The sequence below is a fragment of the Neodiprion fabricii genome, chromosome 5, assembly GCF_021155785.1.
Source record: "Neodiprion fabricii isolate iyNeoFabr1 chromosome 5, iyNeoFabr1.1, whole genome shotgun sequence".
Classification (NCBI taxonomy): Eukaryota; Metazoa; Arthropoda; class Insecta; order Hymenoptera; family Diprionidae; genus Neodiprion; species Neodiprion fabricii.
The window spans coordinates 31,106,425-31,131,602 of NC_060243.1; the positions used below are offsets into that span (position 1 = coordinate 31,106,425).

At 39.1% G+C, this 25,178-nt stretch overlaps 3 protein-coding genes across 7 annotated transcripts in view; 2 read left to right on the forward strand and 1 right to left on the reverse strand.

The window, feature by feature from the left end:
* Nucleotides 1–13,417, forward strand: LOC124182312. Of its 2 annotated transcripts, none has more exons than XM_046569420.1 (3): nucleotides 1–430; nucleotides 11,299–12,036; nucleotides 12,403–13,417. In XM_046569420.1, the coding sequence occupies exons 2-3, from the start codon at nucleotides 11,318–11,320 to the stop codon at nucleotides 12,818–12,820; spliced, it is 1,137 nt and encodes a 378-aa protein (XP_046425376.1). In that variant the 5' UTR covers nucleotides 1–430; nucleotides 11,299–11,317; the 3' UTR covers nucleotides 12,821–13,417. The 2 variants fall into 2 exon arrangements, with proteins under 2 accessions (XP_046425376.1, XP_046425375.1); XM_046569419.1 differs by lacking the exon at nucleotides 1–430 and adding an exon at nucleotides 10,322–10,691.
* Nucleotides 13,035–21,424, reverse strand: LOC124182292 (dynamin-binding protein-like). Of its 3 annotated transcripts, none has more exons than XM_046569353.1 (10): nucleotides 21,290–21,424; nucleotides 20,952–21,132; nucleotides 20,684–20,861; nucleotides 20,473–20,591; nucleotides 18,003–19,478; nucleotides 17,702–17,851; nucleotides 16,688–17,308; nucleotides 16,433–16,615; nucleotides 15,710–16,354; nucleotides 13,035–15,349 (listed from the first exon to the last, which is right to left on the reverse strand). In XM_046569353.1, exons 2-10 carry the CDS (start codon nucleotides 21,039–21,041, stop codon nucleotides 15,158–15,160), a joined length of 3,654 nt encoding a protein of 1,217 aa, XP_046425309.1. In that variant the 5' UTR covers nucleotides 21,042–21,132; nucleotides 21,290–21,424; the 3' UTR covers nucleotides 13,035–15,157. The 3 variants fall into 3 exon arrangements, with proteins under 3 accessions (XP_046425309.1, XP_046425310.1, XP_046425308.1); XM_046569354.1 differs by having other exon boundaries at nucleotides 13,035–15,049; nucleotides 15,133–15,349; nucleotides 20,952–21,326; XM_046569352.1 differs by having other exon boundaries at nucleotides 20,952–21,326.
* LOC124182290 (plexin-A2-like) overlaps nucleotides 21,376–25,178 on the forward strand; it is an 8,910-nt gene continuing 5,107 nt past the window's right edge. Inside the window, exons 1-3 of one of the 2 annotated variants that reach the window (XM_046569345.1) lie at nucleotides 21,376–21,443; nucleotides 22,558–23,918; nucleotides 24,582–24,764. In XM_046569345.1, coding sequence (XP_046425301.1) covers nucleotides 22,800–23,918; nucleotides 24,582–24,764 — 1,302 coding nt within the window. In that variant the 5' untranslated portion in view covers nucleotides 21,376–21,443; nucleotides 22,558–22,799. Of the gene's footprint in view, nucleotides 21,444–22,277; nucleotides 22,472–22,557; nucleotides 23,919–24,581; nucleotides 24,765–25,178 lie in introns of those variants that run through there. The other variant, XM_046569344.1, reaches the window with a different exon arrangement.

The window sequence follows — 25,178 nt, forward strand, 5'->3', positions numbered from 1 at the left end:
GTTGACACAAGTCTGAGGTAGGACAAGCAGGGTAAACCCTAACAATTGTTACAAGAAGAGTGTGATCGGTCAGAGAGCCAGTCAGTCCTTCGTTCAGTCACCGAGTAAACACTTGTTAAAAGGGGCGGTAAACAGTTGAAAATTGAAATCACTGTCGCAATTTGTGATTTATCTTCAGTCACCCGTGATTATTCCTTTTCTTCCTTTGTTCCTCCTTTGTTTCGTCATCAATTAATTGTCTCTCCACTTTTGTCGTACTATCGTAAAGATAGTCAAAAAGACAAGAAAAGAAAAGAAAAGAAAAGAAATAAAAACATCAGTGACTCCGTTTTGCACTCTGCATCCGCGAAATTGAGCAGTGCGAAACAAAGCTCGTTTTTTCTGCAGTGGACTGCAGTTATCTCTACTGGACGTCACTGCCTGGTAACAGGTGAGTGTGTGAAAGTAACTTCCTCCCTATTCCGACGTCATGTCATTTACTTCTCCGAGCATTTCCGCTTTCTATTTCCTCGTCCTGTTTTGCTTTAATCATCTGTTTGGTACCCCTCGTCTCGTAGTGTCAAGGTCGTCACGGCTGTCCACCTCGTCGATCGATAGATGCTTTACTCATCGTAACTTTTCTCCCGTGTGAACATGTCTAGTCTGTCAGCCTAGATATTTTGGCACACGGTATGAGAAACGTTTGGCAGGACAAACTTCTTGTTCCGGATTGACAGCCGGTAAATTTTACCCGTGTCGTAGCCACATCTATACGGTGTTGGGAAAAGAATGCGTTGTCGGTGTCATGGCAATGCCTAGAAAACAAATGCATCATTTTAAATCGTCATTATACTGATGAAGATATGGCTCGTTTATTACAAAATCCCAAAAAACCCGCATACTACGCATGTTTGAAAGTCCAAAGGCGTGTTGGCACTATTGACACCGCATAATCGTATACTGATCAAACAAAACGAAATTATTTACTATTCTATTTACGCCGCATATTGGATAGAGGAGTCAGTAAACCTGGTTACTTAGTTCGATCACAGATTACGATTCCGAAAAAATACACGAAATAAATAAATAACACTTCTTATCACATATTTGTGGAAACAGATTAGATAAATTTGAGGATGCGATGGGAAATTCTTATGCGCGTCTACACATTGCTTGATGACCGTCTGTTACGGCAACCTTCACAGTGTGAAGTTACGAGAGCGTAAAATTGACCCAAGTCGCAATAGATAAGAGACAGTGTGCGTGTTGCTGGTTTTTGTCGTTTATTTTCACCGCGTCGCAAAAGCGCAAGCTCGCGTTGAATAATTTGAAATCACACCCACAAGTTGACTCACGATACGTTTGTCATCCGTGATATTCGTAAACAATGTGTCAACCAAAGTCGTAAACTTTTTCGACGCACATCTCTAGTGAAATTTCGTCAATATTATTCAACCCAGGGCGACACTTAAATCCAACGGTCACTCACGGTTACGTGATCATCGCTGCGTATGGTCAATTAGACCAAGTCAAGCTAGTACGTGTCTTAGATAACAGCCACGACCGATGAGTTGCAGGCCTTTTAGTTCAACGTTTCATTTTTTCAATCATTCTCGGTTTATCCGCTGTTAAAATATTTAAGCAATTGTGTGCCAAGAAGTTATCTACTCTGAGAAAGCGAAAAAGCATCTTTTCGGATGACCTTATCTTTCAGCTATTATGCAAACATTCGGTTGCGGTATACGGTGTTGTTTTGATGATGGGTTTGTCGGTATTACGTCACTCGCTCAACAGTTACATCGTTTCAGGTCTTTAAAAGCGGTATAAAACAAACCGTATAATTCATATGCGCATACAATGTATGTACCTAACAATAAGTCATTTTTACGTGGCATAGTTTCAACGCTCATTTTGCTCTTGTGCCACGTATGTATGTCGAACCTGTGGACACTTCTCGAACACCCCCTCGTGGTATTGCGCTCGTGACGTCATCTGATTCATTCGACCCCAACTTGACCTCAGACATCGTTTGGCCTGAACAGTTATTCACTGTATAATGTTCAATTTTTTAAGCTTTGAATCGAGTGATCATTCTCCCTGATTCCAAATGGTACCGTTGGCGTGTGCGGTATAAAATACTGCCGCAATCTGTCGAGTCGTTATCTCATCAATTACGACCAATCAATGTATTAAAACGTCGTAGATGCTTAAACTGCCATTGCTATTTATAACTTCGACGAATAATGTGTAAAACCGTTTATTTACATCGATTACTCCGGAGAGTAATGAAGACCGAAATTATTTATTTCGTTTAGCTTTATATAATATTTACAGAGCTGCTGACGCCGACTTTCCTCGGTCTTCATGTTGATAACTCAGATCACCGAATCGTGAGTTGAAGCACGTATGCAGTACTGATCAAGGAACGGTACATTGGTTAACTTTAGTTGTTTACACTACGTTCTTGCTATGCTATACTATAGATAAATCTTAGAAATAAGTTATATTTCTAGAAAATAAACATGTTACGTTGATTAATAATTAAAAACCCCGCGTTTCCGCATCAGGCGATCGCTTTTTAACAATAGCCGCAGATGGTTGATTTAGTTGATCTTTTTTTCGAGCGCACAAATTGAGAGCATCCATTTAATTACAATGCGAATCCCTTGAGCGTTATTCAGGAACGTTTATCAGCATTTGCTGGAGGCAGCAAACAGACTTATCGTTAAATTTTAATCATGATCCGACATTGTTATAATTATAGTATCAAACAACGACCCAATTACGCGTGTAAACGTTAGATTTATAAAGAAATTCGACGTGGTATTTCGGTGTAGTTACTTCAAATACTTTACCATCTGCGAATTACTTTAATCCAATTTTTTAGCTACTGTCGTTAGACGTTTGATCGACGACTTACCCAGAGACTTATCGATCACTCATACATAAACCGACCGTCACTACGTAAATACTACTAATCCCGCTGTGGCAGTTTAATCATTGTAAACAGGACTACTGTATCTGACGGAAATCAAAGAGTAACGCAGTATTATTCTTTCCTGCGAATCGCTAATTACCTCTATCGGGAACGTGCTTTAATTAATATAAGGACAAACATTTTGTGCACGTTTATTGATAACTATGCCAGGGTCGTTCAGTCGATAAACACATTTCTTTATGAGATAATCTGATTTCAAGATTGGATCGAAGAATAAAATTATAGCGATTTGGAGGATCGAGCAGTTTTATATGTTTATAGTCAGAGAATCCGATTGAAGAAAATTGAAAAAGCAGGTTGTAAAAAGTCTGTATCCGCGATGGATAATATAACCCAGATTTACGATCATGCTTAGCACACCATTTGTGATCTGATGGCTCTTACTGAATGGATTATAATCGTTTTCTGATATCAATCAGTTCCAGTCATTCTAATTGATTCGCAATGATGGACAGTATACGTGAGCATCCTTCGCTTTAATGGGCCGTCCATTTTTCTCACGAGAACCCATTATATGAATCGATACGATTACTACTTTCGAAAAGTATAGTAGCACATAGAATCGTTTTCTAGTTACTCAATACAGGCAACGACTGCGATGTTGAGTCGCCGTAACAGTAAACCAACAACGTACGGATAGTTGTAAGAATGAGCAGTAATCACTCATCAGTTTGGTACGTTATCTTTGTAGGTTCGTGACGATGATTCAAGGCAAACTTGGCAACTTGTATGTGTTTAGCATGCAGGTGACGTCCACCTGAAGGTACATACAATATTAATAAACGGGTTCATCCTAAAATTTACGTAATGCCACGGTTCCATCCATGAGCTAAACGGTTCGTCAAAAACAATTAATTTGGTGCCAGCTGGGAACCCATTTTTTTTTTATTTCACAGTGCGAAACTCCCGAGCTTCGTCACTAGACGAAACCTATCAAAATACGAATTCGGTAAGTTTTGCACGGTGGAATTTTAAAACGTTAAGAAGTCATTAATTTCCGATTTCTTTTTCATCTGCTCAGTTTATCTTCGCTTTGGACTTTCAACTTTGAGTTCTTCATCGTTTTTTAATATTTCTTCCCTCTCTCATTTCATTCATCACTCATCAGCATTCGCATTCTCATCCCTGGTCGCGTTTCTTCCTTCCGTTATGTTTATTATACTTTTGGCAGACGGGAAAAGTTAGGCGCCAGCTGCGATCTAAATATCACGATGAAAACTGTACCAAGTATAAAAACCGTGCAGATTCGCGATACATACACACACACACATGCTCCGTGGTATAAAATCTACGTAAAATCTGGGACTGGGGCTCGTTTCCTCTTTTCGCGGTGTAGGCGATAGCAACGGATGAGCATGTACCATGTAGCGAGCGAGGTGACCGACTCACAGTCACGTGCAGGTTCGATGCTGTTCACGTGATCGTGGCATGCCTTGATCATCGACCGTTTCCCCTGCTCGGCTCTTGCCGACGGCTGGCGTTGCGCGGCACACAGGCGTTGCACCAAAAACGAGCAAAGAGCAACACCTCGCCGTTTCAAACGCGTATAGTAGAATATGTTTTTCTTACGCCGGGACGTTTGCTTCGCTCTTTGTTCAATTTTTTCTTTTCTTTTTTTTAAATCTTTTGTCCTTTAGTTTGTTCTTTGTTTCACAGGTAACCGTTGTTCTAGATTCTTCTCTTTTATTTCATCACTTACAAGCACAGGTGATCGCGGTGTCGCTTCTTTCTTTTTTTTTTTCACAATACGACGACGATCGTGTTATACGATCATAAGTCACCTTCGTTTGTTTCTGTAAATGCACTTATCGATATTTGTTATACCGATTTTAGGTTATGTCTGCAATTACTGAAATCCTGTACAGAAACGCGAACGGAATTTTTCTCGATGAATTCTTTCTCGCGTATAATACGTGTATTTTCTCTTCGATCATCATCTGGCAATTGTCCATTTTTTATACAATTAAATTCAAGGTATACGTTTTTACCGTGATCAGTGATCACGTTGAGCAGACTTGTTTGTTTCACTTTCCAATGCCGTGGTGTTCGGGTATTTGTGAAATGTGGAGCAAATGATCATTCGAAATGATAACTCGATCGCTTTAATCGATGATCACAGTGTCGAAAAAGCACTTACGCTTTTTGTTGACACTAAAACACAGTAATCCAGGCATCAAGCTTGATACCGTAATGCTTTTTAATATTTATATTCCAAACTTGCATGTAACGGCCCTTGTAGAAATAATGCTTTCTGTACTTTTTATCACACATTTACCAAACTTGGACTTCTAATTTTTTTTTTTTTCGATAGACATTTCCAGGTGTAACTAACTGAATTGAAATTTCCGTGTAACCCAGTCTTATAAAGTTGTCGTCCTTCGCTAATTTGTTGAAACTGTTGAACGGTGATTCAGACATTAGACTTTGTACCATAACACCTACTACCTGCAGCTTTATACATTCGCTGATGTACAGAGTGAATCAACAAATAAGAAACATTCGCAGAATCTATGATTGTGGAACTGACATTGCATTAAAATAAATCCCGTTGATTAAAACATCATGCTCTCAGTTGAGTCACCCTGTATATAGATGAAATATGATGCGTGGGAAGTATTGACAATAACATGGCGAGAGTGAAGGAGAAAATTAGGAAATATAGATACGTAGAATAGAGAAAAGAAATTTGGCTAGATGAGGTACGAAAATTTGTTAACATTTCTAAAAACTTTTAATCGTTACTGATAACCTTACGGCCAGTTTTTGTAATATCAATTTACGCTCCGCGATGATTATGTAAAGGTAATTGCCTTCCAGTTTACGTCACTGCAGTTTCCTTTTTATATTATACAGGTATACTCTGGTTAGAATTGCAGACAGTTGGATTATGCCGGACAATTGACGCACGAGGAAATCGAATTATCAATATAAATACAAATAAATAGTATATAAATAATAATCGCGATACGTTGCATTTAACAATATAATCTATTACAGGGTATTCAGATGATCGAATATCTTGCACCTGATAATGAATACATCTTATCTTGTTGAAGCGCGTTGGGATAAATTAGTTTTAAAATTGTAATTTCTCATTTCCAACTAATTTCCATGCGAATCCGCACGTACGTTTATACAAAGCAATTTCTACTCTACCTATTAAACGTGTTGTGGTTTAATTTTAGCCCATAAGCTGAGACTGAATGTGTACATGAATATGGTAATTTACCAACGATTTCTATGTTGGTATTGGTCAGTTTTGCATTCCCTCGGTTCGTTAATAATCAGTCAACTGTAAAATATACAATCACTTTCACATTAATCGAATAATTAGGATAATGTGATTTCGTTTCCTTCTCTCTCTGACTGTTTTCTTTGTGGAGCGTTCCCCTTATTTTCTTGTTTTACTTCTCTTGCTTTAAAATCTGGGGAAGACATCTCTTTTTAGAATATTTGAACTACAGAAATGAGCGAGGTCGTAGTTCGGTGTATATAAACACATAATTCACGCGCGAATAAGGATTTCCCTGCAAACAGCCATCGTTGCGAAAACAAGGACACAACGTGCCTACATTTTAATTATAGCTTTGCCTGAATGTGTACACATCGCGAGCCATGAATAATATGTATATAACACAGAAACGTCGGTGTCTTCATTTTGAGCGGAAAAATTATCAAGTTGGAAATAATATACAAAGCAGATGGTTGTTACGAATAACGACCCTTGTTTTAAACTACTATTAATACGTTTGCGTATAAAAACCAACCTCTATAGATATTTCGTGGAAAGAAACAACTGCGGAAATAAACATCCGACGGGATTTTATTCTTGGATATAATATTACACGAACTGAACAGAATACACATTCAATTCCAGATTATTCCACAACTATAATTGAGCGAAATTTCTATTTAAATTAAAAATTGAAATACAATACCGAAAATAATATGGAATTAGGCAAAGGAAACTAGACGTGTTTATTTACTTCTCATCGAGTTAAGAACGTAAAAATGTATACATCATTTGAGCTGCGTAATTCTTGGTATATTCTTTGATCCATACTTTTTCAAAGAATAATTGTTTAGTTCAAAGTGCTCAATTTTGCGTATACACATTACACTGCCGTGTTTATTAACGCTTTTATGACACGGTTCAATTTTGTGTCATACTTTCGAGTTTTTTCTGAATTCTATTCCAGCGAGAGTCTATTGTATACATGAAAGCATGTATTAACTACCGAGCAAAGAGAGAAGAAAAACATAAAGGAGAAAAAGAGAACCGGCGACGGTTGAGAATACACAAAGCTCGTTGTAAGTATTAACAAAACGTTAAAATTTTAACCGACGAACATAAGACGGTGAATATTTAAAAATTTATTTTTCCACCCAGTGTTGTATAGAATTACTTTCCCTAAGTCATTTATCGACGCGAAAATAATGGCAGTAATTAATATCGATCACTCTGATGCTGTACCCAAGTTGCGTATGAATTCAACGATGTATCACGCATTGGATACACCACGTGGCTGATGTAGATGTGTATGAGAATTACAATACAAACAAAGATACACTTGACACGTTGCGATGTTTTGCAAATTTCGCCTTGGCCTTTAGAACCGCCTTATATCCACGTGCCGATTGTGTACTTGAGTGAAAAAAATTCGTAAACAAGTTACTGTAAATAGATTTGAAGAAATAAGGAAACAACTGTGATGAAAAAGATATCCTAATCACGATAAAATCGATACAATGAAGGAACGAAAAAAATAAACAATAAATATCGAGAAAACAAGTTATCACCGTTTGTTATTGGCTATAATTTTTTTCATTTAGGATGAAGATCCGAGAGATAAAATTGCAGCTATGGGTGGTACTTGTTTAACAGTGTTGAAACCAGTTCGCAATGATTAACAACCGAGGGGGGCGTGATTTTGACAAGTTCTCATTCAATCTAACGTTAAAACTACAACGGGCAGCTTGATGTATAATTATAATATACGTATACATATAGGTACACGCAGCTGTAGAGTAAACTCGAATATCAACGCGAATCCATCACTTTCGTCAGGGGAACGCGATAACGATTCTGACGTGAAGAAAATAATACGATAAAAAGTTTAATTTTTTTTCCCCCCAACTTATCAATGATTGAAATATGTTGATCGTTCTTCCGAGAATCTCCACCTGCCATCGTTGTTACAATTCGATTTCTATAATATATTTATAACGATTTACAGTTACGCAACTTCCTTTCGCCATTAATCTCTCGGTATTCTATACCTGCACTGGATTGTCGTAGGACTTCCTTCCCTAAATATAACCTCCCTTATATCCGTCTATATCAGTTTTCAATACCGTTTCGATGATATAATGCAATTTATTATTGGTATACTCGACGTATTTAAATAATGGCTAACGATCGTTGAAGTACAATATATATATATAATAATTCTGTAGATGAAAGCGCGTAGATAATATATATATATATATATATATATATACGAATTATTATACACGATTCCGAAACGCAAATTGCTATATAATAGCTTCCTAAATAGATCCGTTTGGAACGATGGCCCGATATATTCACGTTCTTCCGAATAGAATAAACGATTCTAAATCGTAACCTGCATCACCGAATAATTCACATCCGGTACATGTAACAGGATGCTTGCAATTACCTCAGCACTGAGACTGAATCGAATTGCAAATGATTAATCATCGGTATGTAAAAACGTAAATATTACGTTTCAAGACTGCACGCGGGTATCGACCTGGCTATTATAGGTATACCCACACAAAATACTCTATTGATAATTTTAGAATTATTCGTACACGCGTCCGATCTAGGTGTAGGTACACGTCCTTCCCAGACGGCGTGGCGCTAGCCTAAAACTCGATCGGCCTTTCCGTTGAATCCATTCTTTGGTATATAACGACGAAACACTTCTACACCTAGAGTTGCCGAGGCATAATATATGTACGGTCATATGTAGGTATGTGTAGGTATGTATACCTATAGGTGAAAAACTCTGAGCATTGGCACGCGTCCCGTCCGTGGACGCCGGTCTTTCTAATTCCGAAAAATCGATCCTACATATATCCTAGGTCCCGTGAGATCAGGGAGAGAAAAGCGTTATCAAGGTTTCTCTAGATATGTCACAGATCCGAAAGATCGAGATTTCAAATGAAAAATGAGGGGTAAATTGGCGGGGAAAGGAAGAAAAGTAAAGAACATATCATACCTAAGAATATGGAGTTATCCTAGAGGGACGATACAATACCATTGTTGCGAGTGATGACAAATTCTGCCGCATTCAAGCATGCACGCGTACACAGCCTACAGAACTTTGTGTGTATTACGAATTTTGCATGCCGTTTTAGCTGTGTTATGCAACTATTACTATGCTCGAGATTAAGGGGGTGCCCTGGTCGATTTCGTCGTTGGCGGATATATCTCCTAAAAAGGTTTTAACGTCCCATTCTATGCGCAATTCTGAACAAAAACACTACGATACATCTTCATTTGACGCAGAGATAAAGAAATGGCACGCATTCTACGAAATCGCGATGGTAAATTCGTAGAATTCAAGCCATTTATTTATTTCTACGTCAAATGAAGATGTGTTGGCAGTGTTTTTGTTCAGAATTGCGTACAAAATGAGGCTGTTAAGCCCTTTTTAGAGTTTGAGACACGTGGACTCCGATGTTTGGTGATATCAACTTTGATACAGGCTTCGTTATGTAATACATGCCTAAAGGTGCAGGATTCTGACCTCAGAGGATTCAGCTGCAACAATGACCACGGCCTTCTAGGTAAATGCATATATTCTTTGACACATATATTACTGATTACGACGGACGCAGGGATCAAACAGGAACCTAAAATGCTCCCAAAGAACGTTTCGAATGTTTTTCAAACAATTCATCACACGGATGTGTGAACTAAACATTATCGTTGTGACGTCTATTGGCGTAATATGAGGATATAGGTAGGAACGGATGACGTTATTTTTTAATATCGAGTTGTGAAAAGGACCTAATTACTTTATTCTAACTCGATCCTCGCGGCTCGCCACATAATTTAGTATCCTTGTTCGGCAACAGCAGAATTTACCCAGCAGTATACCAGCTGTTGGCTGCCTACGAAGAGAAAAAGAAACGCAGTCACAAACACAAGCGCAAGGTTTTGGAAGTATCGAGATATGCGGAGGCACGTCGTGTGAACATTAACCGAGCACGTGGCCTGCGAGTGTTCCATCCACCACCAGTTCCTCTATGGGTTGAGTTGGGGCGTTGCGCAGTTTGTCGGGAGGTATAAAAAGGAAACGGAGCGCAGCGCGAGCATTCAGATGTTCCATGTAACGTACCGCGAGAGGTGTGATACGCTTTGTGTAAAGTGATCAATTTTCCACGAATTTGTCGCAAGACTAAATTAAAATAACTATTACTCTTTCGAATCTGTGAAAAAGCACGCATCGCACATCGCGTTATATTTCTCGTTTTTTAAACGGTTATTACCGTAACACGGAAGGGACGCCGTCCTTTTCGCTGTCTATTGCATAGTTCTATTGTCTATTCGCTGCCGTCTACTACCGGCTAACTCGAGGACTGCACCAGTGGCTTTTGTTTTTCGTCTTCCTCTAAAAAAAATGCCTGTCGAACTTGTTCCCGTTACTCCATTGGCTCATTGCGCAGCTCGTGAACCGCTTAGGTACGTTTTCGTATTTCGAATTTTCCCCCACTTCGTTTTAAACACATCACAAGTTTGGGAAATTTCAATAGAGCGTTAATTATTTTATTCGAAATCCTTAGTATTTTTAGCTTTACGTATCACATGCCTAATGCACTAAAGTATAAGGAGGGTACTCTATGCTTCGGGTTTCGAAACATTTGAATCTTGGATAAGTAGCGTGACCGAATAGTTTTCGAATGTTTAAATTATGGAACGTCATCGTCAGATAGCTTTCACCGGCGACTCTACAGCTTCGGAGAAGCGTAGAGATTAGTGTTTCATGGACCGTTAATTTTCACTTCCTCTCAAAAATAATACCGTACCGTAACTCGCAACTAACAATAACGCGGATGACGAATAAGAGAGAAATTAACAGAAAACCCTCGAAATAGTCAAGTTTCGAAAAAAGTCCGCGAATATTTCGAAATTTTATCTTTTATACGTTTTATATTTTATTTGTTTACGAATTGATTTCTTAAACGGTATATTCGTGTGAGATTTTCCAAGACCTTGCTATAAAAAGAAAACCATTAATATTTACCAATTGTCTGAATTCTGGATAAATATTCTCTCTTTTTTTAAACAGGGAACCGCAACCTCGCAAGATGAATAAATTGTGCCGCCAAGTTTCGATTGAAAGTCCTGGACTAGCAGGGCGAGACTGCGTCTTCAGCTTTGACATCCCAGTTCCAGACGTTCCTGCGAATGGTGCTAGAATCAGGGTGGTTTGCGCAGGAGCGTGTTACCGGCCTCGCCGTTCTCCAAGCCAGACAAGTCTAACGTCTGTATCGAGCACTGGAAGCCTGCTATCGCAGGATGTTTCACAGGAGGGTGACTTACCAGTGAATCTACCTCACTACGGGGTCAGAGACGCAGCCCTTTTCCCTGGGTATGAAGTCGCTGGAACCGTGGAGTCCCTGGGTAGCGAGATAAAGGAAAACTGCGGTTACGCAGTCGGAGATAGAGTCATTCTTTACCCGTACGACGGTGTTCCCAACGGCTATGCAGAATATATGGTCGTCCACGACTTGAAGTATCTCATCAAAATACCTGATAGCATGGAACTCAGCGTCGCTGCTATGCTGCCCACCGGTGCTCTCCTGGCAATGAACACTGTCTTTGCCGCTCACGAACATGTCCAAGCTCTTCTCGCAGAGAGGGGAGACAACAGCGTCTGCAAGATCCTCATTGTTGGTACTGGCGGACTCGCCCTTTGGGCAATGAGAATCGCAGCTTATCACTTCAGCAATATGAAGAACAGAGTTACCATCACCATCGCCTCACTCAAGGATGACGGACTCATGATGGCTAAGGAATTCAAACGGTTGGTTTACCACTTATTTTTTACGCTCATTAAATGTGTTACCTTATCTTTGCCATGATGTTCAGGTTATTTTCAGCTCAAATTTCACTACCGTTTGAGATGTTATCGCTCAGCTTTATCGTGACTGATTTTAACGAACTTTTACAATCTTGATCAAATTTTATGACATTTTCAAGTGGCTTGAAGGATTTTTTGATCACTTTTTGCTTAAAATTTCACGAAGCAATTCCTCCTTGGATTTTTAAAACAGATATCACTGCTGAAATGAACAGATTCAATCTGGCTACTTGAAATGAAAACAGGTACACTAAATACAAGCTCTGAATGGCGTTTGACTAACCGTTATCTTATTGTTATCAATCGCAGTGTGAACGTTGTTCAATGGAATGAAGATTTGTACGAGAAGCAGTTGATAGAACGGACGATGGATGCGTGTCAGGGTCTTGTTGACGTTGTAATAGACTTCGGAACTACATCACGAAGCCTTCACCGCAGCCTGCAATGTCTTGGGAAGGGCGGTGTAGTCTTCGTCATTCGAGAAGTGGCTGATCGTCTTTTGCCAAAGTTCAGCAGACGTGCAGAGGAAAGGCAGCAAAGCATCAAGCCAGTCGACCCTGGTTCCTTGCAACAGCTCGAAGAACTTGTACAGTTGGTGGCTTCGGGACAAATTGAACCTCCTCCACACACGGTTTACCCTGCTGAAGAAGCCTTCGATGTTGTACAGAAGCTGTGTCATTCCGAGATCCAGGGAAGGGCGATTCTCCGCTTTTATCCGACAGATTAAGGGGTGGTCGATGATATGCCCTGGAGAGAAATCTTGTTGATTTGCTTAACCGATCAAGTCTCTCACGTTCAAATGAGAAGAAATTTTTAATCGTTCCTATGTGACTAGTTTGGAGAAAAATGTTTCGTCGTTGCGTTATGAAGAAACGCATTTATGTACTTGACGCAGTTCATTTCATCGTCATTTTTTTTCCTTTCCTTAGGAAACTGACTAGTTTTCCATGAGTATCTAATAATTGGCATCAAGCAGTTGTAGCCATTGATAATTTATCTCGGTTTTTTTTTTTTTAGATCGCAGTAATTTTATAATTCTGTTTTATTGATATGTTTTAATTGTAAGTGTACTCGTTATGGTCATGATATTTATAGCTTATCATGTGCAGTAGATTTATTTTTTTGTACCTTGAATAAGACTGTTTTACTAATTTAAGATTACTTTTTTTTGTGTCAATTTATAATTGTATTTTTAAGAAACCCTGACGACTTAGCATTTAAGGAAATGTATTAGTATTTACTGTCTGTGTTACTGTAACAATTTAAGTGAATATTATATGTCGATAAGTGATAGTATGATATAGTAAATGTTTTTTTTTAAATACGTTATGAGCTTAGTGTTTTTTTTCTCCATTATTTTAACTCCTCCACTTCACTGTCACTTGATCTATCTTACATCCTTGTGCCAAGTACAGCATAGTCAGAACATTCTACATTCAGTTCTTGAAGAACAAGTTTTTCTTTCCCTCCAATCAAGAGGACGCAGTGATAATTACTTGAAAGTATAATTTTAATTCACATGATAATTCATTTAATTTCGTACACCTTAAACTTTGTAGAATAACGCATCAATTGAATTGTATATATATACCATACATATACATACCCCAACACATATGCATGTAATATACTATATATCGTGTATGTATGTATAGCATAATAAGGTGTATACGATAAATTCAAATGTATACATTCATCAATTTCTTTTAACGCACAAGAACAATTCTCAAAATTCAATCATAGATCGAATATAATAACAATGATAAAATAGTTTATTACTTTGAATTCTTAAAATCTGGAGTTATGTAAATGGCACGAGTCAAAATATACAACTAATAATCTACAATGTATAACTGTTTAAAATCTTATTATTAATTATAAATGTATAGTTTATCTAATTATTGTTGGCTGAACATATAAACATTTATATATTAATACAGAGTGATCCGAATTATTCACGGACCGTCCTCTGCTTTATGCACTTAGGTATATGTATAGTCTGTATAGATTTTGCAAAATAAACTGCAATACAGAATATCTACGCCATATAAATGGATCACTGTACTCCCTCATTTTATTATAATCCTAAATTATTCCTGCAAGCTGTTCAGCTTGCGCATAATATTTACATTTTGTAATCTCTATACGTCACATAAAGCTATTTCCTAGCCGAATTTTTATTTTTTATTTTCAAGATAACGATAATCTCGTTCATAAATTACGTTTCTTCAAATAGGACATGAGATAGCGTTATCAGTTATACCAATATAATATTTTTCGTTATTTTAAGCTTTATATTCTATTTTCTCTTTCCAAAGGCGATCAATTGTCTTTTGATAAAAGTATGAAATAAAGAAACAGCAAACTAATTAATCTTTCTCACGTAATACTCGATGAACCGTGGTTCAACAACTCTGTATCCGATAAAACTGTTAGGCATTATGTAATACAAATAGCTTTCGGTTCAAAAGATTATCGATTAAACCATTAGAACCCTGTACGTATTTATTATACAATAATACTAATTACTGAGTTCATTAAGTCACTCTAGATTGGCAGGAAATTGAAAAATCTTTCAGAGAATATATATGATTGATAGTGAGGTAAAGCCCTAGATAAGTATAAAGTTCACATTGCGGACATTCGGCAAAAATTTGATACTCAGTTAACGTAGCATTAAATTCTTCAAACATCTCCAAAAGTGATTACTTAACCAACTATTAAAGTACTATACAGTAGTATTTGACTAGGCATTGAGAAGCCGATATAAAGATCATGAAAGTGAAAAACTATGGGTAAATTATTATACAAACATTCAATATGATAATGAAAAATATGCAACAGGTTCATTTGTAGATATAAAATTTCTCGAGCACATTTAAACAAAACTGCAATAGTCGCAGTCCTCTATTACTTTTTTTTATGAGGCAACAATATTCGGCGTCCTTGTAATCATCTATTTATAATATATACATATGTGTAAATAAATTTTTTTTATCATAGTAACTTGATAACGGTGAAATTTCTTGTATTCATTACCTCGTTTTTTCACGTGCATTGTCACTCATATCACTGCTTCAGGAGGGCCTAGATAATTCTTAGGAACATAGCCAGAAGCTCCAGAGCGATCTTGAACCAACCACCAATCATCGTTTTTCATTTCATCACAAGGCCTCAAGAGTCTTAATGCCTGGCCTTTTTTTATTACTAATGTGCCCTTCATTCCTCCGTCAAAATTGTAGAGCGCGTAATAATACTGCAACAATATAATGATACTTGAAATAACTCTCGCAAGCATAGATACGCGGGTATTGGTAATGAAAATCTGGCGCTGAGACATCTGGTGGCAAAAAACGTATTACTCCAAACGGGCCATATTTAATTTTAAAATACCTCTGTCATTGGATTTTTTATAGCGTAATAAATACGTGGGATAAAACAAAAGCCTCACGGCTTGCACTGAATTGTCCGTACTCTTGTATTCATATAATTGACCCAAAACCACCCCAAAACCATCCACTGGCAGTCCAATTCTCGGCGCCATATTGATTAGCAACGCCCTCACATTTATTCCCAATACATAGTTCAACTCTCTTTGACACAATACTATACGTACAACGTTATTCAAATTTTGGTAATGTTGCAGGACACTGGTACTACCAGTCGTGGTATCGTTTTGAGAATCGTCAACAGCATCATCCAGGTTTTGATAAAATTGCGACTGCCTTTCCGCCATCGAAGACGTTTTATTTTCCTTTTCTGGCGAGTCCATGCAGATGAGGTCCGGTGACTCTGTACGGGTGGCTTCTGGCGAGTCCAAGGATATGAAATCCGCCATTGTGTCTGGACTTATCGATGCCCTATTTCCATTCGTACTGTTGACGCTTGACGTGCGGTGCAGTACCTCTAAGTTTTGGCTTGGTAGAAAACCTTTGAGTGCTCCGTTGTCGACAAACCATCTTGTCGAATCTCCCATTGGATCCTGATTCTTAATTACAGCCACTATGGTGCCTCGTTTCGCTCCCATGTCCAAGGAAGATGTGCTTACCACATTTTCTTTGACTACGAACAGTCTGTCCACAGGGTATTTGTTTCGTAAGAGATTTCTTTGCCTCTCGCTTTGTTCGTTCCATGCCACCTGGCTCTCCTCTATCCGGGGATTCGAGCCGGCAAAACCAAACCGAGTTATTTGGTTCCAGAGTAAATTATGACTTACTAAAAACGACTCGAGAATATCCTGAGCCGTTATTTGAGTTGCCGTCTGTGATTTGAAGAATTAAGAAACAATATATTTACAAAGTTCAGGGAAGTTACCACATTTCTAAATCTCTCAACTCACCTCTGATAATGCTAAATAACGTTTGGTAACTTGTCCACTAAGGAGTTTTCTGGAGTTGGCAAAGGCGCCGAAACAATTCACCAGTATTTTAGTTGATACATTGATCAAGGTCGGGAGTTCCTCTAGCAATTGTTCGTTGAGTGCCTCGTAGTTGCTTTTTGCGCGAAGTAGTTCGTCCTGAAACTGCAATCAGTAACACGTACAGAAATGTCAACAAAAATATAGTACTTAGAAAATATATCAGGGAATAATTACAATCTTGTTATCTCTGTTCTTTTCGTTCTTGGAAACTGCGACATCATAATCAAGGAGTTTGTCGTATCTTTTTTCAATAAGTAGCGCTGGGCCTTGGAGTAAGTTGATCAAGTGGTTGAGAGGACTCGAGACTCTTCTTTCCAGGCAAGATTTCAGCTCTTGTAAATAATTTGACCATATGACAGAGCGAGTTTCGTTAAATTTCCTGACCTCATTGTTAGAAGTTCCTTGGTAATACTGATTTATCAAATCCGATATTAACTGACCGCTGACAGATTCTTCGCCTAAGTAAACAATGCACTGCTCAACATCCCTGGCCAATTGCCAGGTTGATTTTTCAACAGATTTAAACTGTCTTTCGTACTCATCAAAGTCAGTATCAAGTGCTATGTTTGTCAGTCCCAACGAAGCAGAAAGCTTTGCACTGAGTCTGGTTGACTTCTTTGCCACGGAGTGCATGTTCAATTTAGCCATTTTTCGCATCAACGTGTTCTCACCCTCGAAATACTTTGTCACCAAGTCTTTGCGACGTTTATATTCGTTTATGTAGCTCGCAACGTTCGTCATAGCTCGCCAAGCTTCTTCTATTTCTGGTTTATCAGGGTGGTCATCTTCTGTGCACTGATAAAGTTAATATTTATTGAAAACCACTGCAGGATTCAAATAGATTGAGTTGAATGGAATTTATTAAATTACAATTTAATAATCGATAGTCAAGACTTAATTTCTAACTACAAAAAAATCCTCCACATTCTGCAAGGTTTGCTGTATCTTTTCTTCCGTACGTTTTGGAAAAAAATTACTTTTTAGCATTCTAATAAAAAAAACGGATCGAAACTCGTACGGATAATTTTTTTCACTCACGTGTTACAGCACTCGACTTCGGTGCGTGCTGTAAACCTCACGTTTCGACAAAAAGCCTTATCCATACTCGTTACGAAATGTACTGTTAGATTCTTCTCTAATGGTATTGCGACTAAAATGTATAATGAAATATTACTAGCAGCATCTTACCTTCACAAGTTCGTACAGCATCAAAGGATATTTTAATATTCTTTGCACAGGTTTTATCAGAATAGAACTCATGTCAAAGCAAGCTATCTGATGGCGCAATGTTTCGATACCCTTTTCAAACACTGCCATAATTTCGGAGTTATTCTCGTACTGTATTGAAAGAGAATTTGAATTACACTCATGTAGAATACATCACTTATCTTAGATTAGAAGAGTGTTGAAAACCGTCAATTGAATCCATCCTTTTAGTGGTAAAACATTGATCTATTACTGAAAAGTAAAAATCAAGTTGTGAACATACTTTTTTCAATAGAGCCAACGCAGCCTCGTGATTGCTGCAGTATTTGACGTAGACCATCTGCAGTTTATCAGACATTTTTGAAAAGCAGGGTCCAATGGTCTGGTATTCCTCGTCGCAGCCTTTCATTGCCGACAGCATCTTGTCCAATAGATCCTCGGCGATTTTAATCACGTCCAGCATGTTTCCGAACAAAGTAGTCACATCTATACCCCGGGATTCGAGCATGCTCGGATTATACAGATTAAAAGTTTCGTAAGTCATCTTCAAATCTCTAACGTACTCCTTTTCCGTTATCACCAGCTCAGTTATGACGTTCTGTCGATGATCGGCTTTCTTCTGTTTGGCTTTAACTCTACTCTCCGTTTCCGAATCCTCCACGTCCTCGACAGTTTCCTCTTGACCCTCGACAGTCGTAGTTTGTCGTTGTAGCGGGACTCGGCCCGGCGCTGGAGCTGGTGGTGCAGGTCTATGCGGACAGGAGAGTCTCTTGCTGTCGAAACGATCTTCAAATTTCAGTTCTTCTGTCGCCTCCTCATTTCTCAGCACAACACTCTCGTCTGCAGAGTTTCCTTGCTCACTTTGGAGATCGAAATTGGCGTTCAAATAGCCCCTTGGGCAAAGACCAACAAGTCCATCCTCATTTTTAACACTGACCCAGTCACTATTCGCCATTTCTACAACCGTGACAAAATCACCTTCGTTAACACTCAAATCACCGTCCATCTGGGCCTCGAATTTGTATTCTACTTTAACGACGACTCCAGGTACCAGCGAATCTCCTGCTTTAGAAACCACCTCCACCTCCTCTTCTGCTTCTTCATCTTCCACAGATTTCGACGTGGATGGTTCCACACTATGCGGACAGTCCACGATTATGTTGACATAGGAGACAGGGAAGATGCCTTTCACATTGTCTATCGATCCCTCTGCCCATTCTGAATCTTTGTGCTTTATCAAACGCACAACTTCTCCAGCTGTGAAGCTTAGTTCGTTCGGAAACTGAGCGTTGAATGGGTATAGTGTTATTGCATACGGATCAACGCCAAAAGGATTGAGATTGTTGTCGACAGGAACGTTATAGTCATCAATTTTTCCTTTCACGTTGTCATCGCCGTTTGTATCCTCAGGGGCAAACTCTGGAAATAGCTCGTAATAGCAAGGCGCAGGTTCCTCGTTGTAGTGCATAGCTGAGTCGTTGCCAAATTTTTTTTGGAGCAGAGGATCGAGTCTTGCGGCTACCACCGATTCCTGTTCATCGACTGACTCGTCGCTCACACCTTCTAAGAACTCGACAAAGCCTTGGGGAAAAATACCGATTCTACCATCTTCGGTTTCACCGCGACACCATCCGTCCTCCAAGATTTCCGTCACTGTTAGTATAGTGCCTTTAGTTAGATCCAACTCTTCGTCTAGCTGGGCTTCCAGATTTGCCGTCACTTTAGCCTTTCGTCGTGCTATTTTTTTTCTCACACCCTTCTGAAAGTTGAACAGTTGATCTTGACATTTAACTATTTGAATGATTGTAGAGCACTTGGATGTGCTTCTCCTTGGTGATATCTCTCAACTACACATCTTGTCGTATCCGTAATTAATTGATAAGATATCTCCAAAAAAAAAATACACGGCATTGGATATTCTCTGCCAATGATCGTTATCCACTCTAAGTAAGTGCAATAAAAAAAATCTACCATGGACAGATAACAATGTACTGCATTCTGTCATGACGCAAAGTTAAGAATATTCCTTTAGCGTGGAGAAATTATAATAGTCGTGTAGTGTTCTCTCAAGCATACAATCAGTGAACTGTTTTCACTGTCTTGATGTGGCTTCTTTGAATACCTACTGCTACTGCTAACCCATGTATCTATTATCTACTATCTACAATCCATTTATCTATCTATCTGTCTATCTATCTATCTATCTATCTATCGACTAGAACTGTCCACTTGAAAATGATAAACATTCGGAATCTTAATCCCAATGTGTCATTCAATCTTTGATCAAGCTGACCATCATTGATGAAATTTTTTAAGCGCAGTTTCTTCAGTACACTGGGATCTGAAGTTAAAATTATTACAGATTTTACATGAGTGTAGCAGCATTGTTGCATAATATATTCGAGGAACTGTATACATGAATACAAACTGTACAACTGATTCTAGATGGTGATAAAATAATAGAAGTAATGTAATAAAATGGAATCCTGGTTTGCGTATTAAGATAAAAAAGGAATAAAAATTATCTACGCAAATTATTACATACGCGTGTAACATAACAGTAACAACTATAAATTTCAAACCATCTATAAATCTGAAAGAAGAAGAATTACCTTCTTAGATATGAATCGGAATGAGAGTCTGGTAAAAGCGACCTGTAGTGTTGACTTGTTAGTAAAAGTGGGATCCTCTGTGAATTTGTTTTTGCAACCCACTGAGGCAAGACATTATCTATGCATGTATGGATTTGGTACCTTAATCAGAGCTGTATCCAATTTCCAAGCATGAGTGGCAGGAAAAATTCCACTGTGTGAATCAGTGTATCCAGATATCCAACCTGGTTCCACTTCGTTTGCTCCAAAAATAATTTCGCCTGTTAAATAGATGATGCATAAGTATGGATTAGGATTTATCATAAGCCTTTATTCTAATTTAACAGACTACAGCGATAATGACTATTACTACCTTTTGAAAATGAAAGATCGCCAGGCTGTTCTCCTCGGAAGGCAGCGATGGATATGTATAAATTTTCGTTATCCTTTATATCCGGTATGTCAACTTTGTGCAAATAATTTGTTGGAAATTTCCCAGTGTTGTTATGTGACTGACCGTAGCACCAAATCTTATCGACGACTGAAAGAACCTGTGTGATATAGAAAGAAACATGTTGTGAGTAAGAAACGTCAGGTTTTCTGCATCGCTATCTTAACTCTAGTCAATTAATCCGTCTTACCAATAGATAATCTCCTTTCAACAAACTCAGTTCCCCGTCAACCGTTGTTAAAAAGTCTTGCAGAACCTTAGTCAATGTTCCCGGCTCCATTTTTTGAATTTTATTTTCCCTTCTTTCATGCGATCAACACTATTTGTTTCACTACACTATTGTTTGCTTTCCGAATGTTTTATTCCTTCTCCTAGTATCGGATTACATCATTTTGAGAGTTACATCATATACAGAGAGAAATAAAAACATTATTAGAAAAAAAAAATTAGCTGAATTATTTTGCACAAATTAAGACGAATATCCACGGTTTTTATGATCAGAAGTCCATGCTTCCGGGTCATATTTACATAAACGTGAAACGTTTTCACTCGTCCCAGTTACTTGTCAAAACAAGGTTTCGACTAATAGCAATTCAAGTTCTGACAGGTTAGGTGCGTTCTTCAATTCAACATTGTGCACACTGACAGGTTTCATACATCTCGTCTCGATCCAATAACGTTGGTAAGAAAGTGATAAAGCATTTTACATTCGCATACATTACACGCAGCTATCAGCGAAAAGCTACTACATTGGAATGCTTCTGGACAAATCGACAAGTTTTCGTGTCAACTCGATAGATCGCCCTCTGGCATGAAACAGGTTTTTACAACTATATTTCGATGTTGAACGCATGTCACAGACAGACCGATGTTACCATGACGCATACAGTGGATAACCAATAACACACAGTAGGTACATAGGTATACATTATTTAGTACCGTAACCAGAGGAACGTGAAAAAGGACTGAATACTCATTTGGTAGCGTTCTCTGAGATGAAATGGGTTTTAAAGCTGGTTTCTTACATGTCTCGGATGGTAAGTGCAGATCTGTTACCGACCGATACTTATCGCGCTCAGCGTCACAGAAGCATTGGATCATACAAAGCAGGCTTACTAAAGCGAAGTGTCACTGTAGTAATTTGAAACAACATTTTCAATGCATGACGTTGCAAGATAGAGTTTCGTTTGTTGAAAATATTAAAAGTGATAAAAAAAATCGAAATAAATCGGACCATCATCGGTCAGGTGTCAGTATGATCGGAATGAGAAATTAAATTTTTCAGAATTTTTTCAGATTTTTAAAAACGCCCGTTTTTGAAATGGGTTTGAATAATATTTAAAAAAAAACGGTTGGCGAAAAAAATTTGAAAAAATTCAGGAGTGCCTTTTTTAGATGGTAGAATCGTATAAAAAATCGCGGAACGAATCAAAAATGATGAGGGAAAAAAGGGGTAAATTTGACATGGAATGCCCCATATATATGTATACGTATATCTCTTGACATTACGAGAATATACCTCTACATTACGAGGAGATATGAATTCGAATATGGCCTTTAACCTCACGCAACGAGCCAACTTATCTGTGCGACACTGTATAAGCGTGTACATAATCAGTATAAGAGTTTACGCTGGATTCGTGTTCACTATGAATTCGCTCCAGTTCGCTCGCAGTACAGTTGCGATAGTCACAGTGGTATAGTTTTTTGGTTCGTATAGATATGTTCTAAGTTTGAACTCATCGTTACGTACGATTTACAAGTATAATGAGCAAAATTTTTATTAATAATTACAGGAACCAACATCGTCATCATCGGCGCGATAAGAACCGCGTCAAGGCCTAAAAATCGTGAAACAACGGTAAACAAGAACGTGAAAACCTGAAGAGGCGATTAAAAACAAGGAAAAGTCTTGAGCGCGAGGCGAAGTGATAAGAAGAAGGAGAGAAATCCCTGAGCGAGTTAGGCGTCTCGAACAAAAGTACGTGGTGGCGTCTCTTGGACGTCACTGCACAAGACTACGTGTGAGCGTGTGAGAATGTTGCCACGAGGAACAAGGGCGTTGCTCGCCCTGCTGGTACTCTCGTCGTCGATGAGGCCGTCGAGGAGCACGTCCGCCGACATAGTGCACACGTTCACCGACCCCGACGTCGAGCGTCTGAACCACCTGGTGGTGGACAAGAACACGGGGCGAGTATTCGTGGGTGGTGTGAACTGTCTGTACCAACTGTCGCCGGACCTGGACTTGGTGGTGAAGGAGGTCACGGGACCGAAGAACGACTCGAACGACTGTTCGATGATCGACTGTCCCGCCGGCGTGGTCAAGAAGCTGACCGACAACGTGAACAAGGCTCTGGTCATCGACTACACGACCACGAGACTGATATCGTGCGGCAGTCTGTTCCAGGGGATGTGCACGGTCCGGAATCTCCACAACATATCGGACGTTGCTCAGGAGGTGCGGGAGGCCGTCGTCGCCAACAACGCGACCGCGTCGACGGTGGCCTTCATCGCACCGGGTCCCCCGAACCCGCCGGTCTCCCAGGTCATGTACGTCGGCGTGACTTACACGGCGAATTCGCCGTACAGGTCCGAAGTCCCAGCGGTTAGCTCGAGGTCGCTGGACAAGGAGCGGATGCTCGTGATCGCCGAGACGGCGGTGACGACCGGGACGAGAATGTCCGTCAACTCTATGGTCAGGGAACGGTTCCCCATAAACTACGTGCACGGTTTCAGCAGCGAGGGTTTCAGCTACTTCCTCACCACCCAGCCGAAGAGTACCGCCACCGGAAGCGAGTTCATATCCAAGCTGGTGCGCGTCTGTCACGACGATCAGAACTACTACTCGTACACCGAGATACCGATCGTCTGCACGAACGAGCTCAGGAACTACAACCTCGTCCAAGCAGCCTACGCCGGCAAGGCTGGATCCGACCTTGCCGGGCACCTCGGCATCACCGCTCAGGACGATGTACTCTTCGCCGTTTTCTCCGAGAGCAACGCCACCACCAACAGACCGTCCTCCATGTCCGCGCTCTGCGTCTACTCCCTAAAAGCCATCAGGAGAAAGTTCATGTCCAATATTCAACACTGCTTCGCCGGGCACGGGCAGCGGGGATTGGACTTCATATCGCCGAGTCATCAGTGCGTTCTTACGGTGAGTCTTTGCTTTGTTCGTTTATTCTGAGTTGGTGTCGTTTTTTTCACCGTAGAATCAGACTTTCAAATTTCGACACATGTACTTTGTTTTTGTTGTCTCACCATTTTCTCATGTACAATTAAAAATTAGTAAAGATCGATGAACGTGACCGTTTGATATATTAATTTTTTGCGAGCTCTCCAAATGACAGAAAAAACGATTTATACAAGTTTGATCCTGGTGTTTCATTTCGATATACGCCTAAGTTATCAAAGATTCATATCATTAGGTGTATGGTTTCGTGTAGAATTCATCCACAAGCAAAATGAAATATTATTATTCATTGAAGTTAGACAAACTATGCAAATGTGGTATTGGTATAAGGTGTTCTATACCAAGCGTAACCCTTTTCATATTATACAAATAACTGAACCATTTCGTTAAAAAATTCACGGGTTTCAATTAATTTCTTCTCGCACACGAATGATACTTTTTTGACAAAAAATTATCCTTCAGAACTCAATTCAGTAATTGTTATAATCCTATTTGTAAATATTTTTCTATTAACACTTATTCTTTGACTGGACTGTAGACGAATCGTTTTTCGTACTGCAAGTCACGTTAAGGTCAGTGAATGGTAGTTAAATGTTTATCTCCCATTTTTTTTTCTTCTTCTTACAGAAGCTGCAGATTATCGCCGAAGATTTTTGCGGTCTCGATGTCAACACGCCTCTAGGAGGTCAGGATCCTATCATTGCTGTACCGGTCCTCGCTTTCGAGGAGCATCTAACTGCCGTTGCTGCAACATCGACCGGTGATTACACCGTTGTCTTTGTCGGCACGAGCGATGGCCATCTCAAAAAAGCGAGTTGTCTTCTTTCTACTGCTTAATATTTAATTTCTCTTCTTTTTTTTATACTGTATGAACTTATCATCATGCACTATGGTACAATATATATATATATATCATATATATGTATGTACCTAATCTCTTCATCCGTCCGATTTTCTCTCATTTCCTTTACAAATTTTCGAAACTCCGTTTTCGTGTACTTGTAGAATAAGATCGAAATTTTTTTCAATAATTTTTTCATCAAACGGCATGTATGTAATATGTAGGATGCAATATCTGTATTAGGACTGCATAATATATTATATATTAGGATGTTCCTCATTTAGGGGTCCGAAAAATTTTCACTGAGCCTTGGCATCTCTTGGCCCTTATTGGCATTTGGGGGTAAACCTCCCAGATTGTTATAAATAGTTCCAAAAAAAAAT

Bases quoted from the DNA above. Each gene is read 5' to 3' on its own strand.
- LOC124182312 (XM_046569419.1), top strand. From the start codon at position 10,630: ATGCCTGTCGAACTTGTTCCCGTTACTCCATTGGCTCATTGCGCAGCT. The intron at 10,692-11,298 runs GTACGTTTTCGT...TTTTTTAAACAG, and splicing joins GCAGCTCGTGAACCGCTTAG to GGAACCGCAACCTCGCAAGA. The intron at 12,037-12,402 runs GTTGGTTTACCA...TATCAATCGCAG, and splicing joins ATGGCTAAGGAATTCAAACG to TGTGAACGTTGTTCAATGGA.
- LOC124182292 (XM_046569353.1), bottom strand. From the start codon at position 21,041: ATGGAGCCGGGAACATTGACTAAGGTTCTGCAAGACTTTTTAACAACG. The intron at 19,479-20,472 runs GTACCAAATCCA...TTCAACTTTCAG, and splicing joins TGGATACAGCTCTGATTAAG to AAGGGTGTGAGAAAAAAAAT. The intron at 17,852-18,002 runs GTATGTTCACAA...CTTTCAATACAG, and splicing joins CGTTGGCTCTATTGAAAAAA to TACGAGAATAACTCCGAAAT.